Raw genomic sequence first — 19,184 nt, forward strand, 5'->3', positions numbered from 1 at the left:
GATGAAGGCAAGCATGCCGTATGCCTTCTTGACTACCTTCTCCACCTGCGTTGCCACTTTCAGTGACCTGTGTACCTGTACACCCAGATCCCTCTGCCTATCAATACTTTTAAGGGTTCTGCCATTTACTGTATATTTCTTATCTTTATTAGACCCCCTGCCAAAATGCATTACCTCACATTTGTCCAAATTAAACTCCATCTGCCATCTCTCCACCCAAGTCTCCAACCGATCTATATCCTGCTGTATCCTCTGATGGTCCTCATCACAATCCGCAAATCCACCAACCTTTGTGTCATCCGCAAATTTACTAATCAAACCAGTTACATTTTCCTTCAAATCATTTATACATATTACAAACAGCAAAGGTCCCAGCACTGATCCCTGAGGAACGCCACTTGTCACAACCCTCCATTCGGAAAGGCACCCTTCCACTGCTATCCTGCTAGTTGATAAGCAATTGAAACCATTTATTTCCCAGCAGATTTTTAGTTCCTGAAAATGCAACAGTTGCCTGCGTTTGGGAAGACATTAAACTGAAAACTCCGAGAAAGGGATGGCAGATTTAGCAAGACCTCCTTCTAGTATTTACAGTGGAATCAGAGTGGAATCTGAGTGATCAGGAGAGGAGGAACTGCTCCTGCTATGGGCCAATCTGTATTGTAGATACTGGAGTTTTCAATGAGGAAAGTCAGTAAACTGCATCAAGCGAGGATCAGACAACGCCAAAGTAGGTGACTGACTATGTTCTTCATACCCCTTGAAAGATTTGTTGCTGAGTCTCATTCTTAAAGAATTATCAGTTCATTGCTTTATTTTGATAACTCCCTGGAAGATTTCCAGTCCGATTTTAAACTAGGAAACACTATACTCCTGATAAATAGTGAATGATAACAACTGAGGTAAAAATCATTTGAGTTATGGGACTATCTAGTGTCTATTATATGAGTGTAACTGCCATGACCATAAAGATGGCAGGTGCACAGTGAATTTAAACTTGTGCCATTTCCTCATCTAACCTTAGCTGTAATAGTTAAGAATGATATTTGCTGAGACAAAGAACAAAGAAAATTACAGCACAGGAACAGGCCCTTCGGCCCTCCAAGCCTGCACCGACCATGTTGCCCGACTGAACTAAAACCCCTGATCCTTCTGAGGACCATATCCCTCTTTTCCCATCCTATTCATGTATTTGTCCAGACGCCCCTTAAAACTCACTATCATATCTGCTTCCACTACCTCTCCCAGCAACAAGTTCCAGGTACCGATCACCCTCTGTGTAAAAAACTTGCCTCGTACCCTCCTTTAAAACTTGCCCCTTGCACCTTAAACCTATGCCCCCTAGTAATTGACTCTTCCACCCTGGGTAAAAGCTTCTGACCATTCACTCTGTCCATGCCCCTCATATCAGCTCGCCCCTCAACCTCCGTCATTCCAGTGAGAACAAACCAAGATTCTCCAACCTCTCCTCATAACTAATGCCCTCCATACCAGGCAACATCCTGGTAAATCTTTTCTGTACCCTCTACAAAGCCTCCACATCTTCCTGGTAGTGTGGCGACCAGCATTGAACACATATTCCAAGTGCGGCCTAACCAAGGTTCTATAAAGCTGCAACATGACTTGCTAATTTTTAAACTAAGTGCCCCGGCCAATGAAGGCAAGCATGCTGTATGCCTTCTTGACTACCTTCTCCACCTGCGTTGCCACTTTCAGTGACTTGTGTACCTGTACACCCAGATCCCTCTGCCTATCAATACTGTTAAGGGTTCTGCCATTTGCTGTATATTTGCTATCTCTATTCAACCTTCCAAAATGCATTACCTCACATTTGTCGAAGACTTGAAGGAGACAACAGGTTTTTTTTCATATGAAAGACCCTCTTTCATTTGCTTCTCAGCCAGGTGCGTGGAGACTTGTCCATCTCTGTAACCTTTGTTGAGTTAGAAATAGAAGCCCTTTGTGAAAGTAGGTTTCCAAAAATGTAAGCTTTTCCAGGTTTTGCCCCTGGTTTCGGAATGTTTCAGGATCCTGTGTAAATGGAGATTACCAGTATTCAACAGGCTCAAGCAGAAAGCCCAGTGAGTAACTGAACTGGGAAAGTCCCAACTTTGATTGCTAGTTTGTGTTGGTTTAGCTGATGTGACCCAGAGCCTAGAGGGGTGAGGACAGGAGTGGGTGGGGGTGGTGCCAGGAAGTCTGTCATTGACCTCAGTACCACTAGGATAAGGGAACTGGAAAGCCATCTAGGATTCCGCACCTCTGATTGCTGTCCACTGAGTTCTACTGGATTGCTGCATAAGAGAATGTCAGATGAGCCCAGGGAAAATTTCAGCTCTGAGGCACCCACATCATTGAACAGTCTGCAACACTTGCAGCTGAGGATCACTACCTTAAATTACAGGAGTGTTTACTCAAACAAAGCCTCACTGCAGTAATAGAGGGGTGTCAGAGTCAGTGGAATTAATGAGGAAAGATTCTGTTTGTGGAAGTGTTTAATGTCGGATAAGTTGAGGGTAAGTTCCCCACTGTCCCAAAGAGAATGTAACCCACAGAGTACATGTTGTGAGCCCATCTTTGACCTACTGCCCCTTTGAGTGTGGTCTCTTGCTTACGGATCTGTATATTAATCCTTCAGCTGCTGAGTTCTGCTTGGGCACAGAGCTCACACATCAGTGTTATAAAAGAAATGGATCATTGCAGCTTTGCCCATTACTTCCTTCAAATTGTGGCTGCGTGCTGCAGGATTTGCACCACAGATTATGTGCCTGAGTCATGGTTTTTATTAGTTTTGATGTGGAGATGCCGGTGTTGGACTGGGGTAAACACAGTAAGAAGCCACACAACACCAAGTTAAAGTCCAACAGGTTTATTTGGTAGCAAAAGCCACTAGCTTTCGGAGCGCTGCTCCTTCATCAGGTGACTGGGAGTTCTGTTCACAAACAGGGCATATAAAGACACAAACTCAATTTACAAAATAATGGTTGGAATGTGAGTCTTTACAGGTAATCAAGTCTCAAAGGTACAGACAATGTGAGTGGAGAGAGCGTTAAGCACAGGTTAAAGAGATGTGTATTGTTTCCAGACAGGACAGTTAGTGAGATTTTGCAAGCCCAGGCAAGTCATGGGGGTTACAGATAGTGTGACATGAATCCAAGATCCCAGTTGAGGCCGTCCTCATGTGTGCGGAACTTGGCTATCAGTCTCTGCTCAGCGATTCTGCACTGTCGTGTGTCGTGAAGGCCGCCTTGGAGAACGCTTACCCGAAGATCAGAGGCCGAATGCCCGTGACCGCTGAAGTGTTCCCCAACAGGACGAGAACACTCTTGCCTGGTGATTGTCCCGCTCGACAATCGGGTAAGCGTTCTTCAAGATGTCCTGTCGGGAGACAATACACATCTCTTTAACCTGTGCTTAACGCTCTCTCCACTCACATTGTCTGTACCTTTGAGACTTGATTACCTGTAAAGACTCGCATTCCAACCATTATTTTGTAAATTGAGTTTGTGTCTTTATATGCCCTGTTTGTGAACAGAACTCCCACTCACCTGACGAAGGAACAGCAAGCGCTCCGAAAACTAGTAGCTTTTGCTACCAAATAAACCTGTTGGACTTTAACCTGGTGTTGTGAGACTTCTTACTTTTATTAGTTTTGCCAGCTATTTCGATGAACCTTAACCAGTTGATGTTGAGTCCAGGAACTGATATTTTCCCAAAGTTAATCCTGCCAAACCTAGCATTCTATGTGTTTTCTAAAACAGATGAGCCAATTATTGAATGGTTTGTTTAAGGAATTGCAGTAACATGGAAAGATGAATTAGATAGCTCCCAAAGAGCCATCAGAAGAACTATTGGCTGAATGGCCTTCTTCTGCGATGTATCATTCTGTGAAAACTTGAATAAAATATGATGGGACATCTCAGCACTTTGGCATTGATTTCAACCAAATATTTATTCTCAGACAAAAGCATCTTACTGTTCATATTGTCGTAAGAAGCCAAGTTACTGATTGAATTTTGTCCCATTTTATTCTTCTCAATCCAACTTGTCCCTGTGGTTTGCCCTGCAGTTGGAGCGAGAGATCCAGCGGATTTCTCAAGCCTATGATAACCTCATGAAGGCATCTTCAAAGCGGGAGGCACTGGAAAAGACAATGAGAAACAAAATGGAAGGAGAGATCAGGAGGCTTCATGATTTCAATCGTGATCTGAAAGGTAATCAAACCTTACTGTCACCCAGAAATTGGTGGCTGGCATCTTCCAAGTTTCCCATTTCATCAATGGAAATGGCTAAAAGATTTAATACAAGTAAATGTGGGAATTGGTCGCAGTTAAGCTAAACTGAGATTGCCAAGAAACTGCGTCTTTAAAGGGTTAATGCAGTTCATTCTGGTTAAGCATTGCTTGACATATATATATATATAGAAACATTGCACCGTCCATTGGGAACTTCACTATTTTAGAAACATAGAAACATAGAAAAACTACAGCACAAAACAGGCCCTTCGGCCCCACAAGTTGTGCCGAACATATCCCTACCTTTTAGGCTTACCTATAACCCTCCATCCTATTAAGTCCCATGTACTCATCCAGGAGTCTCTTAAAAGACCCTATTGAGTTTGCCTCCACCACCACTCGCTGATTCCACTCGCCCACCACCCTCTGTGTGAAAAACTTCCCCCTAACATTTCCCCTGTACCTACCCCCCAGCACCTTAAACCTGTGTCCTCTCGTAGCAGCCATTTCCACCCTGGGAAAAAGCCTCTGAGAGTCCACCCGATCTATGCCTCTCAACATCTTATACACCTCTATTAGGTCTCTTCTCATCCTACGTCTCTCCAAGGAGAAAAGACCGAGCTCCCTCAGCCTATCCTCATAAGGCAGGCCAATCAATCCAGGCAACATCCTTGTAAATTTCCTGTGCACCCTTTCAATCTTTTCCACATCCTTCCTGTAATGAGGCGACCAGAACTGAGCACAGTACTCCAAGTGGGGTCTGATGAGGGTCTTATATAGCTGCATCATTATCCCCGGACTCCTAAACTCAATCCCTCGATTGATAACGGCCAGCACACCATACGCCTTCTTAACCACCTCCTCCACCTGCGGGGCCGATTTTAGAGTCCTATGGACCCGGACCCCAAGGTCCTTCTGACCCTCTACAGTGCTAAGAGTCTTTCCCTTTATATTGTACTCCTTCATCCCATTTGACCTGCCAAAATGGACCACTACGCATTTATCTGGGTTGAAGTCCATCTGCCACTTCTCCGCCCAGTCTTGCATCCTATCCATGTCCCTCTGTAACTTCTGACATCCCTCCAGACTATCCACAACCCCACCAACCTTCGTGTCGTCGGCAAACTTACCAGCCCATCCCTCCACTTCCTCATCCAGGTCATTTATGAAAATGACAAACAGCAAGGGTCCCAGAACAGATCCCTGGGGCACACCACTGGTGACCGACCTCCATTTAGAAAAAGACCCATCTATATCCACTCTCTGCCTCCTTTGGGCAAGCCAGTTCTGGATCCACAGGGCAGCAGCACCTTGGATCCCATGCCCTCTCGCTTTTTCTAGAAGCCTTGCATGGGAGACCTTATCGAACAAACGCCTTGCTGAATTCCATATAAACCACATCTACCGCTTTCCCTTCGTCAATGTGTCAATTTTGCATCTCTAATGTGTGGAGTCCAAATGGCTGAAGTCGACCAAACTGGGACACATTGAAAGAATTATTAGAACATAGAACATAGAAACAATACAGCACAAACAGGCCCTTCGGCCCACAGGTTGCGCCGGTCATGTCCCTACCTACCGAGGCTTATATATAGGCTTAACTATAACCCTCAATCCTATTAAGTCCCATGTACTCATCCAGGAGTCGCTTAAAAGACCCTATCGAGTTTGCCTCCACCACCACTGATGGCAGCCGATTCCACTCACCCACCACCCTCTGAGTGAAAAACTTACCCCTGACATCTCCTCTGTACCTACTCCCCAGCACCTTAAACCTGTGTCCTCTCGTAGCAGCCATTTCAGCCCTGGGAAAAAGCCTCTGAGAATCCACCCGATCTATACCTCTCAACATCTTGTACACCTCTATCAGGTCACCTCTCATCCTTCGTCTCTCCAAGGAGAAAAGACCGAGCTCCCTCAACCTATCCTCATAAGGCATGCCAACCAATCCAGGCAACATCCTTGTAAATCTTCTCTGCACCCTTTCAATCATTTCCACATCCCTCCTGTAATGAGGCGACCAGAACTGAGCACAGTACTCCAAGTGGGGTCTGACGAGGGTCTTATAAAGCTGCATTATTATCTCCTGACTCCTAAACTCAGTCCGTCGATTGATAAAGGCCAGCACACCATACGCCTTCTTAACCACCTCCTCTACCTGTGAGGTCAATTGAAGAGTCCTATGGACCCGGACCCCAAGGTCCTTCTGATCCTCTACACCGCTAAGAGTCTTACCCTTGATATTGTACTCCTTCATCCCATTTGACCTGCCAAAATGGACCACTACGCATTTATCCGGGTTGAAGTCCATCTGCCACTTCTTCGCCCAGTCTTGCATCCTATCTATGTCACGCTGCAGCTTCTGACATTCCTCCAACCTATCCACAACACCACCAACCTTCGTGTCGTCGGCAAACTTACCAACCCATCCCTCCACTTCCTCATCCAGGTTATTTATGAAAATGACAAACAGCAAGGGTCCCAGAACAGATCCCTGGGGCACTCCACTGGTGACCAACCTCCATTCAGAAAAAGACCCATCTACAACCACTCTCTGCCTTCTGCAGGCAAGCCAGTTCTGAATCCACATGGCAACAGCCCCTTGGATCCCATGCCCTCTCACTTTCTCGAGAAGTCTTGCATGGGGGACCTTATCGAACGCCTTGCTGAAGTCCATGTAAACCACATCTACCGCTTTTCCTTCGTCAATGTGTTTAGTCACATTTTCAAAGAACTCCACCAGGCTCATAAGGCACGTTTTGCCTTTGACAAAGCCGTGCTGACTACTTTTGAGCATACTAAACTTCTCTAAATGTTCATAAATCCTGTCCCTCAGGATCTTCTCCATCAACTTACCAACCACTGAGGTTAGACTCACCGGTCGGTAATTTCCTGGGCTATCCCTATTCCCTTTCTTGAATATCGGAACCACATCCGCAATCCTCTAATCCTCTGGAACATCTCCCGTCTCCATTGACAACGCAAAGATCATCGCCAGAGGCTCTGCAATCTCTTCCCTCGCCTCCCACAGTAACCTGGGGTACATCCCATCCGGTCCCGGCGACTTATCTATCTTGATGCTATTCAAAATTTCCAACACATCCTCTTTCTTAATGTCCACATACTCAATCTTTTCAGTCCGCCTCAATCCTGTAGTACAACCACCCAGGGAGAAGAAATAACATTGAGAACACGATTAAATTTGTCAGAATGGAAACAAGCGACTGTAAGGGACAGTTTTGACTGTTATTTGAAATGAACATCATAGGAATAATTAAACTAAAATATTGTAAGAAGGAGATGAGGATATGAAAAGAGCTGTATGTACCAGGTAGTGGGCAGGTAAATTGATTGATTGCTTTTGACTGTTCTGAGTGGAGCTAGCTACTTTGAGCTTGCAATTTGATTGGCTATTCAATTCACAATGTTATTTTCTGGCCCATAATCTTTTGCAGAAAAGCTTGACTCTGCCAATAAACTGCTGACCAGTAAAGAATGTGAGATCTCAGAAAATGGACAAAGCATTGTCAGCAAGCTCATTACTCAAAGTAAGTTCATCATCCATTCAAATTATATAACTGTTTTCAATACAAAAACATACGTACAAAGTAAGGTTCTTCTGGCTTGGTGAAGGTAACTGTTTGTTTAAACAAAAACATCAAATTATTTTTCTTAAATTGTTCTTTGAGTTTTCAGACAGGTTTCAGATAGTTTCAAGTGACTTATCCAATAAAATATTTTTATTTGTTGTCCACATATTGAGGTAAGGTTAGAATTCTTAAAGAACTTTGACAAGGTACCGCACGGTAGGTTGTTGCATAAGGTTAAATCTCGCGGGATGCAGGGTGAGGGAGCTAAGTGGATAAAAAATAGGTTTGATGACAGAAGTCAGAGGGTGGTTGTGGAGGGTTGTTTTTCAAACTGGAGATCTGTGACCAACGGTGTAAGAAAAGTTAAAACTCTTACTGTGTTTACCCCAGTCCAACGCCGGCATCTCCAGATCATGACTACCAACGGTGTGTCTCAGGGATCGGTGCTGGGTCCATTGTTATTTGTCATTTATATTAATAATTTGGATGAGAATATAGGAGACATGGTTAGTAAGTTCGCAGGTGACACCAAGGTTGGTGGCATAGCGGACAGTGAAGAAGGTTATCTCTGATTGCAACGGGATCTTGATCAATTGGGCCAATGGGTTGATGAATGGCAGGTGGAGTTTAATTTAGATAAATGCAATGTGATGCATTTTGATAGATTGAACCAGGGCAGGACTTACTCAGTTAATGGTAGAGCGTTGGGGAGAGTTACAGAACAAAGAGATCTGGGAGTACAGATTCATAGCTCCTTGAAAGTGAGTCACAGGTGAACAGAGTGGTGAAAAAGGCATTCGGCATGCTTGGTTTCATTGATCAGAACACTGAATACAGGAGTTGGGACGTCTTGTTGAAGTTGTACAAGACATTGGTAAGGCCACATTTGGAATACTGTGTCCAGTTCTGGTCACCCTATTATAGAAAGGATATTATTAAACTAGAAAGAGTGCAGAAGAGATTTACTAGGATGCTACCGGGACTTGATGGTTTTAATTATGAGAGGCTTGATAGACTGGGACTTTTTTCTCTGGAGCGTAGAAGGTGATCATATAGCTCTATAAAATAATCAACTAGATAGTCAATATCTTTTCCCAAAGGTAGGGGGGTCTAAAACTAGAGGGCATAGGTTTAAGGGGAGAGATACAAAAGGGTACAGAGGGGCAATTTTTTCACACAGAGAGTAGTGAGTGTCTGGAACAAACTGCCAGAGGTAGTAGTAGAGGTGGGTACAATTTTGTCTTTTAAAAGTTTAGATAGTTACATGGGTAAGATGGGTATAGAGGAATATGGGCCAAATGCGGGCAATTGGGACAGGCTTAGGGGTTAAAAAAAAGAGCGGCATGGACAAGTTGGGCTGAAGGGCCTGTTTCCATGCTGTAAACCTCTATGACTCTAACTTGCTGCTCCCTTCGTTTTCCTCAGCTAATCTTATCCCTATCCCTTCCTCTCCTTCCAACTCCTTCAGTGGGGAATATTCCGTGTATTCTGCACCTCACTGTTCACAACCTCCATTCACATTCAAACAAAATGCATGTTTCTGGTGCATTTTGGACATGGAAGCCTGGTCAGCTTTACCATGGTCTTCCTCAAGTGCTGAGGCTAATGTTGTCTCTCCTTGTCCTTGTCTTTCTTCCTTAACCCTGAGTGATTAACACAACACTAGATTGATCCTGGGATCCTCCTGGTTTGAGCAGCTCAGCTAATCACTTGATGAGTCCATGGAGTAAAGGATCTTGGTTTATGCCATTGGTTTCAGCCAGTGTCAGCACAATATGGTGCAATGTGATCTTTGATTTTACAATGCGTGCTGAAGGTGGGTTCTGTACCTCACCTCCAGTCTGGTCTGAGGAAACGTTGACCACTGCATCACTGATGGGTTTCAGCAATCAGGCTGTTGAAGGCAAAAGGCCCATCTCCCCAGTAACCAGTGAGCAAGATGGAACTATTACTAAAGATACCCTAATATAAAAGCAACATACTGCAGATGCTGGAATCTGAAACAAAAACAGAAAATGCTGGAACATCTCAACAGGTCATCCTGACTCAAAAATATAGCTCTCTCACAGATGTTGTCAGACCTGCTGAGTTTTCCAGTATTTTCTATTTTTATCAAAGACACCCTCATAGCTTTAAGTATAATGTTATCAAATAGTAGCCTCCCCTTCCCTTCCTGCGATTCCCTACCACTCCACTCCACTCTCAAAGGTACTCCAATTGGTAAATTCCTCAGGGTTTAGTTCAGTTGTACAAAGACAGTGAACAGCTTCAGGAGCTGAGGGCTAAACAAGCTGCTCTTGGCACAGGAACACTTATCCCCTGTGATAATAAAGGCAGTTTAAATTCCAAGCATACCTCAGGTGATTCTGGCTGTTGTGTCCCTCCCTCTGCCAATCCTCAAGCACCACTAATTTGCTCTTAAATAACATGGGCAGAATTAATGGACAGGTTAAGTTTATGCAGCATTATTAACACGCCACTCACATGTACTGTATCATAAGCAGACATGTTTGCTCTTGCCCTTGCTAACGTGTCCTTGTGGTAAGGTCAGGAGGGGAGGCTGAGAGCAGGCGCTATTCACTGGCTGATTGGAATCTTTCGAAAGCTTCCAATCTCCTGAGAGCTGTGTTTGAGCCTGTGGCTGCTGCACTTTCCAAAACAAACAGCAAAGCAGATATAATGCAACATCGAAAACAGACAACCCATTCTGCTCAAAAGGCTGACTGTTAAATTAAATGGCTAGGAATCTATCACATCTTTTGTTGGTTAATTTAGCACAAAAATCAATAATGTGTGGAGCTAATTGGTTACTGGTTAGTTATGAAAAACAGATATGAATGGCACTTTGACCATGCAATGAGCCTGATTTTACCATTTTGAGTCTAAGTGCCGAATCTGGGCGTCAAATAGACCCGAGCCTGGAATCCTCTTTCCAGCGCGCCCATACGTGTTTTGCCGGCTCTGGTCCGATTCGCGCTGTGGGCGGGGCTTAGCGCTGCCGGAACAATCGGAGCTCTGAACTGTGCATGCGCAGTTTGAAAATAAAATCCGAAGCAGCGCGTCCGAGCGGGGAGAAAAAAGCAGAGAGAGCAGCTCTCTGACCCAGATCATCTGGGAGCGGGGGGGCGGGGGAGGAGGAGAGGAGGCGGGACCCAGATCACCCTCCTGGGGGGGGGGGGGGGGGGGGGGGGGTGGAAGGAGGAGAGGGGATGTGACGGGTCCATCTGGCTCATCAAGTCAGTTACAATACTGCGTTCAGCATCTACTGAACCATCTTGGATACAAAGGATAATGACATTAGGTTTTGCATGTAAGCCTTGCTTATGCTAAAAATTATATCCTTGGTGTCGGCAGCCATTCCTGGTGTTACGGTTCTGATAACACCAGGAAGATCGACCAGTACCATTCATTATCCTTTGTATCCAAGATGGTTCAGTAGATGCTGAATGCAGTATTGTAACTGACTTGGTGAGCCAGATGGACCCACAAGGCAGAAGGGCCATCTTTGTGTTGACCAAAGTGGATCTAGCTGAGGAACATACAGCTTATCTTGCTAACGGAAGGATGGTGGAGGGAGACCAGCGATCGAGGTAGGTTGGGGGTGCGCTCTGCCAGGGGGGGTCTGATCCCGGGGGGGCCTGCCTCCCAGGGGGGTCCGATCCTGGGGGGGGGGGGGGGGTCTGCCGAGGGGCCTGCCTCCCAGGGGGGTCTGATCCCGGGGGGGGGGGGGGGGGGGTCAGTCGGGGGAGCCTGCCTCCCAGGGGGGTTTGATCCCGGGGGGGGGGGCGGTGTCTGCCGGGGGGGCCTGCCTCCCAGGGGGGTCTGATCCCGGGGGGGGGGGGGGGTCTGCCGGGGTGGTTAGCGGGGGGGTCCGATCCCGAGGGGGGGGGGCGGTGTCTGCCGGGGGGGGCTGCCTCCCAGGGGGGTCTGATCCCGGGGGGGGGGGGGCGGTCTGCCGGGGTGGTTAGCGGGGGGGTCCGCGAAGGATGGTCGAGGAGGATGGTGACTTCACAAGGGCAGAGAGGGCTTTGGAGGTTCCCCTGCAGAATAAAAATCTGCTTCCGACTTTTATTCTGCAGGTCGCTAAAAGCGCGGATTCGGAACGGGCCAGAAGACGGTAAAGTGGGATTTGGCGGTAGAGTTGGGCGCGCGGTTCATTAAGTTGATTTAAATGCATGCTAATGCATTTAAATCGTCAGGCCGCCCGATTCGGGAAATCGAGTGTTGGTAAAGCCGCGATCTGCTCGGAATCGGGTGCAGATCACGGTATAGGCCCAACGCCCAACTTTACCGTGATTTCGCGCCCAAAAACGGGCAGGAGGTTTTGGTAAAATCGGGCCCAATGTTACTGTCTGAATGCGTGCAGATCCTTTCTGCTGAACTAGGTATAAGCTGGAGGGGGGCATTTTGATTTTTCTAAAAAGATTCCTGGGTCAGATATTTGTAATGACATGGATGTCAGACGTTTGAGTCTCACAGCCTCACCTAGGCTTTGCCCAATGGCACAGGTCATTAATACACTGCCAAGTGTGGAGTTAACTGCCCTCAGCCAGAGGCACCAGTAAGACTTGTACAATCAATGTCAGTACCTCTGAGCTAGGGAAGACTCCAGACCTCATGGCTGTGCAGTCACTGCTGTTGGAATGTGTCTGTGTGCTGGGATATAGGCTGCGGGGGATAATGTCCTACTTATGATGCATTCCTCACTGTGTTGAATTCCTTGCTCACTCCTCCCTCAGCTTCGCTCACTCCTCCTGTACTCCTCATTCCTTGCTCATTTCTCACATTGATGCATTCCTGGTTCAGATAAGCCTGCTGGCACTCACAGTCTAGATGTGTAAGCGACCCTGTATCAGGAATGGAAAGCAGCAATTTAAAAAGAGCGAGATCTGTTTCAGATTTATTGGGTGGTGCTATGTTTAATTTGAATTGTACATTTAAAGGTGGTAAATGTTTATATAGGTTTTTCGGTTTTTCTCTTCCTTTTGAGTGTGTACTGACAGGTGACTGTAGCAGCACAGCTAATGCCAGTGTTTGTCTGAACAATCATTGTTCCGCCTGGATGAATGATGCAGACAGCCTGAGCTCCAACCCCACCATGGCAGTTTGGAAATATGAATTCAGTTTAATATATCGGGAAATTAAAAGCTTGGATCAGTAAAAGTGGCAATGAAGCTGTCAGATTGTGGCAAAAATTCAACATAGGAACATAGAAAATATGGCAGGAGTAGGCCATTGGGTCCCTTCAGCCTGCTCCACCATTCAACTAGGCTGATCTTCCCCCTCAAGGCCATTTTCCCCATGTCCCTTGATATCTTTATATTTGGAAATCTATCAATCTCTGCCTTGAAGGTACTCACTGACTGAGACTCCACAGTCCTCTGGGGTAGAGAATTCCAACTGTTTACTATTCCTTCAGGGAAGAAAACCTGCCACCCTTACCCAGTCTGTGTTATGTGACTCCAGACACACACCCGCATGCCCTCCAAAGTGCCTACAAAGTCATAGTTGTTAGGGCAACTAAGAATGGATAATAAAAGGCAGCATTGTCAGTGATACCCACACCCTGAGGATGAGATAAAGGCAGAACGGTAAACAAGCAGCCTTACCCAGGACTGCGCGGAAATCAATTTTTGGGTTGGTGAATCATTAAAGGTGGTTGCATGTGTGAGAAATGTTCTGTTTCAAGACAACAATGCAACCAGATAGGTTGGAATTGTAGCAAGGTTTTCTAGACATTCTCACTGAGCTACCTCTTGGCACAGTGTGTTCCTAAATACAGTAATTCATGCAGTTACTGTTCCTCTGCCATGGAATATTTGGGACACCAGCACTGCTTTATGTACATGCCTTAACCACATCAATGCCTTTTCCACATCATTGCCAGACTCCAGGAATGAGAGCTTGGATCTTACTTTTCCCTCCAACCTTACCCAACACTGTCTGAAAACCCCATTGAATTCCTGCTCCCCAGCCTTTGGGAGTCAGTCCAAATGTGTTTGGGTATTCAGTCTGTGACTCAGTTGTGCAATGTTGTTTGTAACCAACATAGAGTGCGATTCTGTTAGTCACAGTTGGAACAATTGCCATGCCCAGTAAACAGAATGTAGCATGAAGGGAATCTGCACCATTTACCCTGATCCAACTGCATTCCTTCCCTGTCCTATTCAACATTCTCATCTTTCTTCTGACCACTGAACAACCAGTCAGTGGTATAATCCGTTGTGTAAGTGAGGGTGATTCTGTATGTGTGAGTCTGGGTATGAATGTGTGTTATACGTGTTCGTATGTTTTTAAGTGTGTGAGTGAGTGTGCAAGTGAATGAGGGAGCGAGTGAGTGGTGATACATTTGGGCAGGGGATTGGCAGAATTTATGCCCCGGAACAAGGCAATAGGGTTGGTTACATTGAGGTTCTAAAAATAATACCAGCAGTCTGGTTAAGGCACAATCTCAGGGGAAAATGCTAAGCTGTTGTCAGACTCTGGGCACAGGAACAAAAAGTGGTCAGCTATGTCTGCACAGTCCCACTAATCACAGACATGGTCGGGTGTGTACCTCACTGGATCTGTTGAAATTACAATAAATTAAAATATTAAAAAATGAGAGAGGTGTAAATCAGACTGCAGAGTAAAACAAATGAATACTGAAAAGATCACTCTAAAATTACTGCCACAGAAATACTTCATTGAATATTGAGCTGGTGCAACACAGGCTGAGATCTATTCAAGGTCTCTTCATTTCACCTCTACTCAGCTCGAGATCAGGATTTCTTAAAAAGTCAAAACCTGAGTTGCTCATTGCATTTCCAACCCTCGTTTGGCCTCAGCCTGTATCTTTTGGATTTTTCTGAGCATGCCACGGTCAGGAAAGTGTTAATTTGGGTTTGCTCTGGGAGGTATTGCTGTCGGAATGTATGTGATTGTTAAGTATGTAGGTCAGGAGGAATGTGTCCCATGACTTGCACCAACAGCCGAGCTTCCCCTCCTCCCATCTTCCCGCCCTGAAGCACATTCTTTGTGAAATGCTTAAACTTTATAGCAGGAAGTTAGGAGCCTACCCAGGCCTTTCCGTCATTCCCTTGAGGGTAGGGGAGGGGATAGGAATGTGGGATGTGGGTTTCTGTTGATATTAATACATGGAGCTTTTACTGGAACAGTTAAGTTAAACAAGAAAAAATGTCAGCATTTATGCTTTAGCACAATTATTTGCAAACTTGCTAAAGAAGGATTATGAGCTGGAACATAAAGCAGAGCCTTTCTCAAACTGTTCCATTTCATTGAGTCATGACTCCAGCAGTCTGTGCAGCAATTAGTCCAGTGTCCCTGGACTCGATGCTGTTTCCTTAATTATAGAATGCAGGATTACAATTTGTTCCTCAACATTGGGTAGACGAAGTTCCTAATATTTGTTTTATCTAGAACCGTGTTCTGTGAACAGTCAGTGAGGAACACTGCTCAAACAGGCGTCTTTGTACTGCTGTGTGAATCATGCAGAACTTGGCTGACAATGCCCAGCCAGAGATGGATTTGTGAATCACAAATGATTGGTCTCCCATGACTGTTGCACATCAAACAAACATGGAGTTAGGAGTGTTCCTTTATTATAATTCCCTAGTTGTCCCAATAACAACAACTTGCCTTTGTATAGCACTTTGAATGTAATACTCATTCTGAGGTGCTTCATGAGCAGCATCAGACATCATCGAACACCAAGCCAAAGAAGGAAACATCGAAAGGGATGGCTGAAAGCTTGTCAAAAACATGGGTTTTTGGAGCATCTTAAAGGAGGAGCGTTTTAGGGACAGAATTCAGGTGGCACAGTGGTTAGCACTGCTGCCTCACAACTCCAGGGACCCGGGTTTAATTTCGGCCTTGGGTGACTGTGTGGAGTTTGCACATTCTCCCCATGTCTGCGTGGGTTTCCTCCGGGTGTTCTTGGTTTCCTCCCACACTCCAAAGATGTGCAGGTTAGGTGAATTGACCATGCTAAATTATCGCTTAATGTCCCAAGATGTGTAGGTTAGGTGGATTACTGGGGTAAATGCATGGGGTTACGGGGATAGTGCATTGGGGTAGGCCTGGGTCAGATGCTCTAAAAATGCATGGGGTTACGGGGATAGTGCATTGGGGTAGGCCTGGGTCAGATGCTCTGTCAGGGAGTTGGTGCAGACTTGATAGGTCAAATGGCACCGTAGGGATCCCATGATTCAGTGAATTCCAGGCTGAGATGTTGAAGGCACAGGCTGTAGTGGTGGGGAATGTGCAAAAGGTGAGCCTTCTCAAACTTCTGCCATCCATGTGGTGTAGGTACACTCCCAGTGCTGTTGGGAAGGGAGTTCCAGGATTTTGACACAGCAACAATGCAGAAAAATACATTTCCAAGTCAGGTGGAGGGTAAGCAGGTGGTAGTGTTGTGGTATTGTCATTCGACTAGTAGCCCAGTGTAATGCTCTGGGGACCTGGGTTCAAATACTACCATGGCAGATGTTGAAATTTGAATTCAATAAAAATATCTGGAATTAAAAGTCTAATGAAACCATTGTTGTAAAAATCCATCTGGTTCATTAATGCCTGGTCGAGCCAGATCCACTGCAATGTGGTTGAAATTCAGTTCATTGGCCACTAGGGATAGACAAGAAATGATGGCCCAGCCAGTGCCACTCATACCAATAAAATCAGGATAGTGAGTGGCTTGGAAATAATAGCCACAATATTGTTCCTCTGGCACTCAGGGGGAGGAGAGTGCAGTTAAAGTAAACTTAAGTTGAGTTGCTAGTTAAGGCTAGTTAAAGTTGAGGTGAGTTCCTAGAGTTACTGTTGGATGCTATCAACCTTTGGACCATTGAGAACTGAGTAGGGATAAAGGGGACAGAAAGGGGATAGAGCAGTATGGAAAGTGTGGAACCAGTGAAAGGATGGGGCTAGTGAGGGGTGGAATTTGAGTTGTTTTGATAAGATATGTCTTAAGAGCAGGCAGATGTTCCATGGGAAACAGCAGTATCCTCTGATGGATAACTCTGGCCGCTGGCCACACAAAATGTAAATGAAAGACTTAAATAATTTTATATTAATTGTTAAAATGGAGGAAATACAGATACTGAAATTAAAGGCCGCATATTTGGCGCTCTTGATTCTGAGTCAGAAGTCTATGGATTCCAATCCCACTCCAGAGACCTGAATATAATCTAGACTGACATTCCACTGTCATACTGTGGATATTGTCTTTTAGATGAGACATTAAACCAAGGACACATCTGCCTCTCAGGTGGATGTGAAAGAACTCATGGCACTGCTTTGAAGAAGAGGTGGGGATGTCCTGGCCAATTTTATCCCTCAACAGTATGACTAGAATATCTGGTCAATATCTCATTGCTCTCAGTGGGATCTTGCTGTGCTCAAATTGATGGCTACATTTCCTATAGTATAGCAGTAGCTACAATTCGGAAGTACCTCATTGGTTGTAACTGGAACGTAGATATATGCTATAAAAATGCAATTTCTCCATTGTCCTTTATGTAAGAGAAACAAACTCAGCAACTCAAAATAAATGACATAACTGGATAATCAGCCACAATTGCAGTGAGCCTGGGTTACAAGTGAAATATTCCCCCACAGCAACACCAGATGGCCAGATGAGTAAACTGCAGCAATTGATCCGCATCACAGACTGTCATATAACATCGCAAAGCCCTGCTCTGTGAATGTTACTTCCAAGTGTCCTAGGGCACTGGGTGGACATAAACATTGGAATAAGATATTAATATATATTGGCACTGTAATCTGGAGCTTTTGGACTGTTTATTCATTCAGGGGATTTGGGTGTCAACATGGGTGTCAGCTGGCCAGCATTTATTGCTCATCCCTTGAACTGTGTGGCTCGATCAGCCATTGCAGAGGGCAGTTAAGAGTCAACCACATTGCTGTGGGTCTGGAGTCACATGTGGACCAGACCAGGTAAGGATGGCAGATTTCCTTCCCTAAAGGTTATTAGTAAACTAGATGGGTTTTTACAACAATCATCAATGGTTTATGGTTATCATTAGACTTTTAATTCCAGATTTTTATTGAATTCAGTGGATGCTGCAGTCATTCACAGTGAGCCAGATCTGTGATCAATGCCATCAGCAGAAACAGAAACTGGATTTTCTGTGGTACTACAGGGCCATCAGAGGACCATGTCCTTGGCAGCTTCTATCCCCATAACTCAGCCTGCATGGATAGCCCGGTCTGTGTTTGATGTTAGGCTGTAGCCTATTCAAAGCAACTGGGGGAAGATTCTTCTCCTGCACTCCCCAGCCCAACACAGTGCTGCTGTTCCAGTTCCACTGGGCAATTCACCCTCTTAACATTCAGAAAAGTTCTTATTGGGATTGTGGAAGTTTTTTTTACTTATGCAGCTATATCCAGCACCTGCTACAGTCCATTAACTCATCTTCAAGAGGATATCTATTTTGACTTGCTATCTCTGCTGATTTTTTAAAGGTGTTTGATTTTTCAAAAATCAGAATACATTCCCAGATCACATTTGTGTTAAAATCTTCTTCTGAATTAGAGAAGGAGCTCGGAATGATTATTTTGCTGTTTGTGTTCTGACAGATCGAGAACAACAGCAAGAAAAGGAACAGCTTCGAAGGGAATTGACCCTGTCGCACAGCAGGAGTGAAGAACAGCACAAACGAATGGAGCTTCTTGACCAGGCGCTCAACAGCACACAGTTCAAAGTAGTGCGGCTGGAAGATGAGGTATTTAGCACAAATTCTATCCAAATTCCTGAATTAAAGACCACAATGAAAAAGTGGGATCACTTAACCTCGGGCATGTTTCTTCTACCTATCTTTCAGCTGAGGAGGAAGAGAGCGTATGTCGAAAAGGTCGAGAAACTGCAGCACGCACTGACTCAGCTACAGGCGGCATGTGAGAAACGAGAACAACTGGAACTGCGACTGAGGAATCGATTGGAGCAGGAATTAAAGAGTCTGCGAACGCAGCAGGTAATTGAAGAGCCCAAACCTTTCAGTTAATTGTACAGTTGTGCCTTTCAGATTGTCTTTTATACTGTTAAATTCCTCCTTGGTGACTTGGTGTGGAAGTAGATAGATTTACTGACGAAAACTAGATTATGACTGATCAACAAGAGGGAATCTTGCCACCCAGCTTTAGGACATTGTGAGCAGGATTTTCTGGTCACTTGCGTTTCCCAGCGGTGGAGGGTGGCCTGTCGTTGGCCACTGGTGGGATCTTTCAGTCCTGCTGGAGTTTACAGTGTTTTGTACTGCTCACTCGCCCCGCCAATAGGAAGTCCAACTTTGGCAGGACAGAAAATCCCACCCTAGGGGTTTATGTCCTGTGATTTAATGGG

At 45.3% G+C, this 19,184-nt stretch overlaps 1 protein-coding gene across 3 annotated transcripts in view; it reads left to right on the forward strand.

The window, feature by feature from the left end:
- The window catches only part of amotl2a (angiomotin like 2a), a 45,589-nt gene that overhangs the window by 14,418 nt on the left and 11,987 nt on the right, over positions 1-19,184 (forward strand). For all 3 annotated transcript variants that reach the window (XM_078209273.1, XM_078209274.1, XM_078209275.1), the window contains exons 4-7: positions 4,070-4,214; positions 7,691-7,783; positions 18,422-18,567; positions 18,667-18,816. In XM_078209273.1, the coding sequence (XP_078065399.1) occupies positions 4,070-4,214; positions 7,691-7,783; positions 18,422-18,567; positions 18,667-18,816 (534 nt within the window). The remainder of the gene's footprint in view (positions 1-4,069; positions 4,215-7,690; positions 7,784-18,421; positions 18,568-18,666; positions 18,817-19,184) is intronic.

The sequence above is a fragment of the Mustelus asterias genome, chromosome 3 (assembly GCF_964213995.1).
Source record: "Mustelus asterias chromosome 3, sMusAst1.hap1.1, whole genome shotgun sequence".
NCBI lineage: Eukaryota > Metazoa > Chordata > Chondrichthyes > Carcharhiniformes > Triakidae > Mustelus > Mustelus asterias.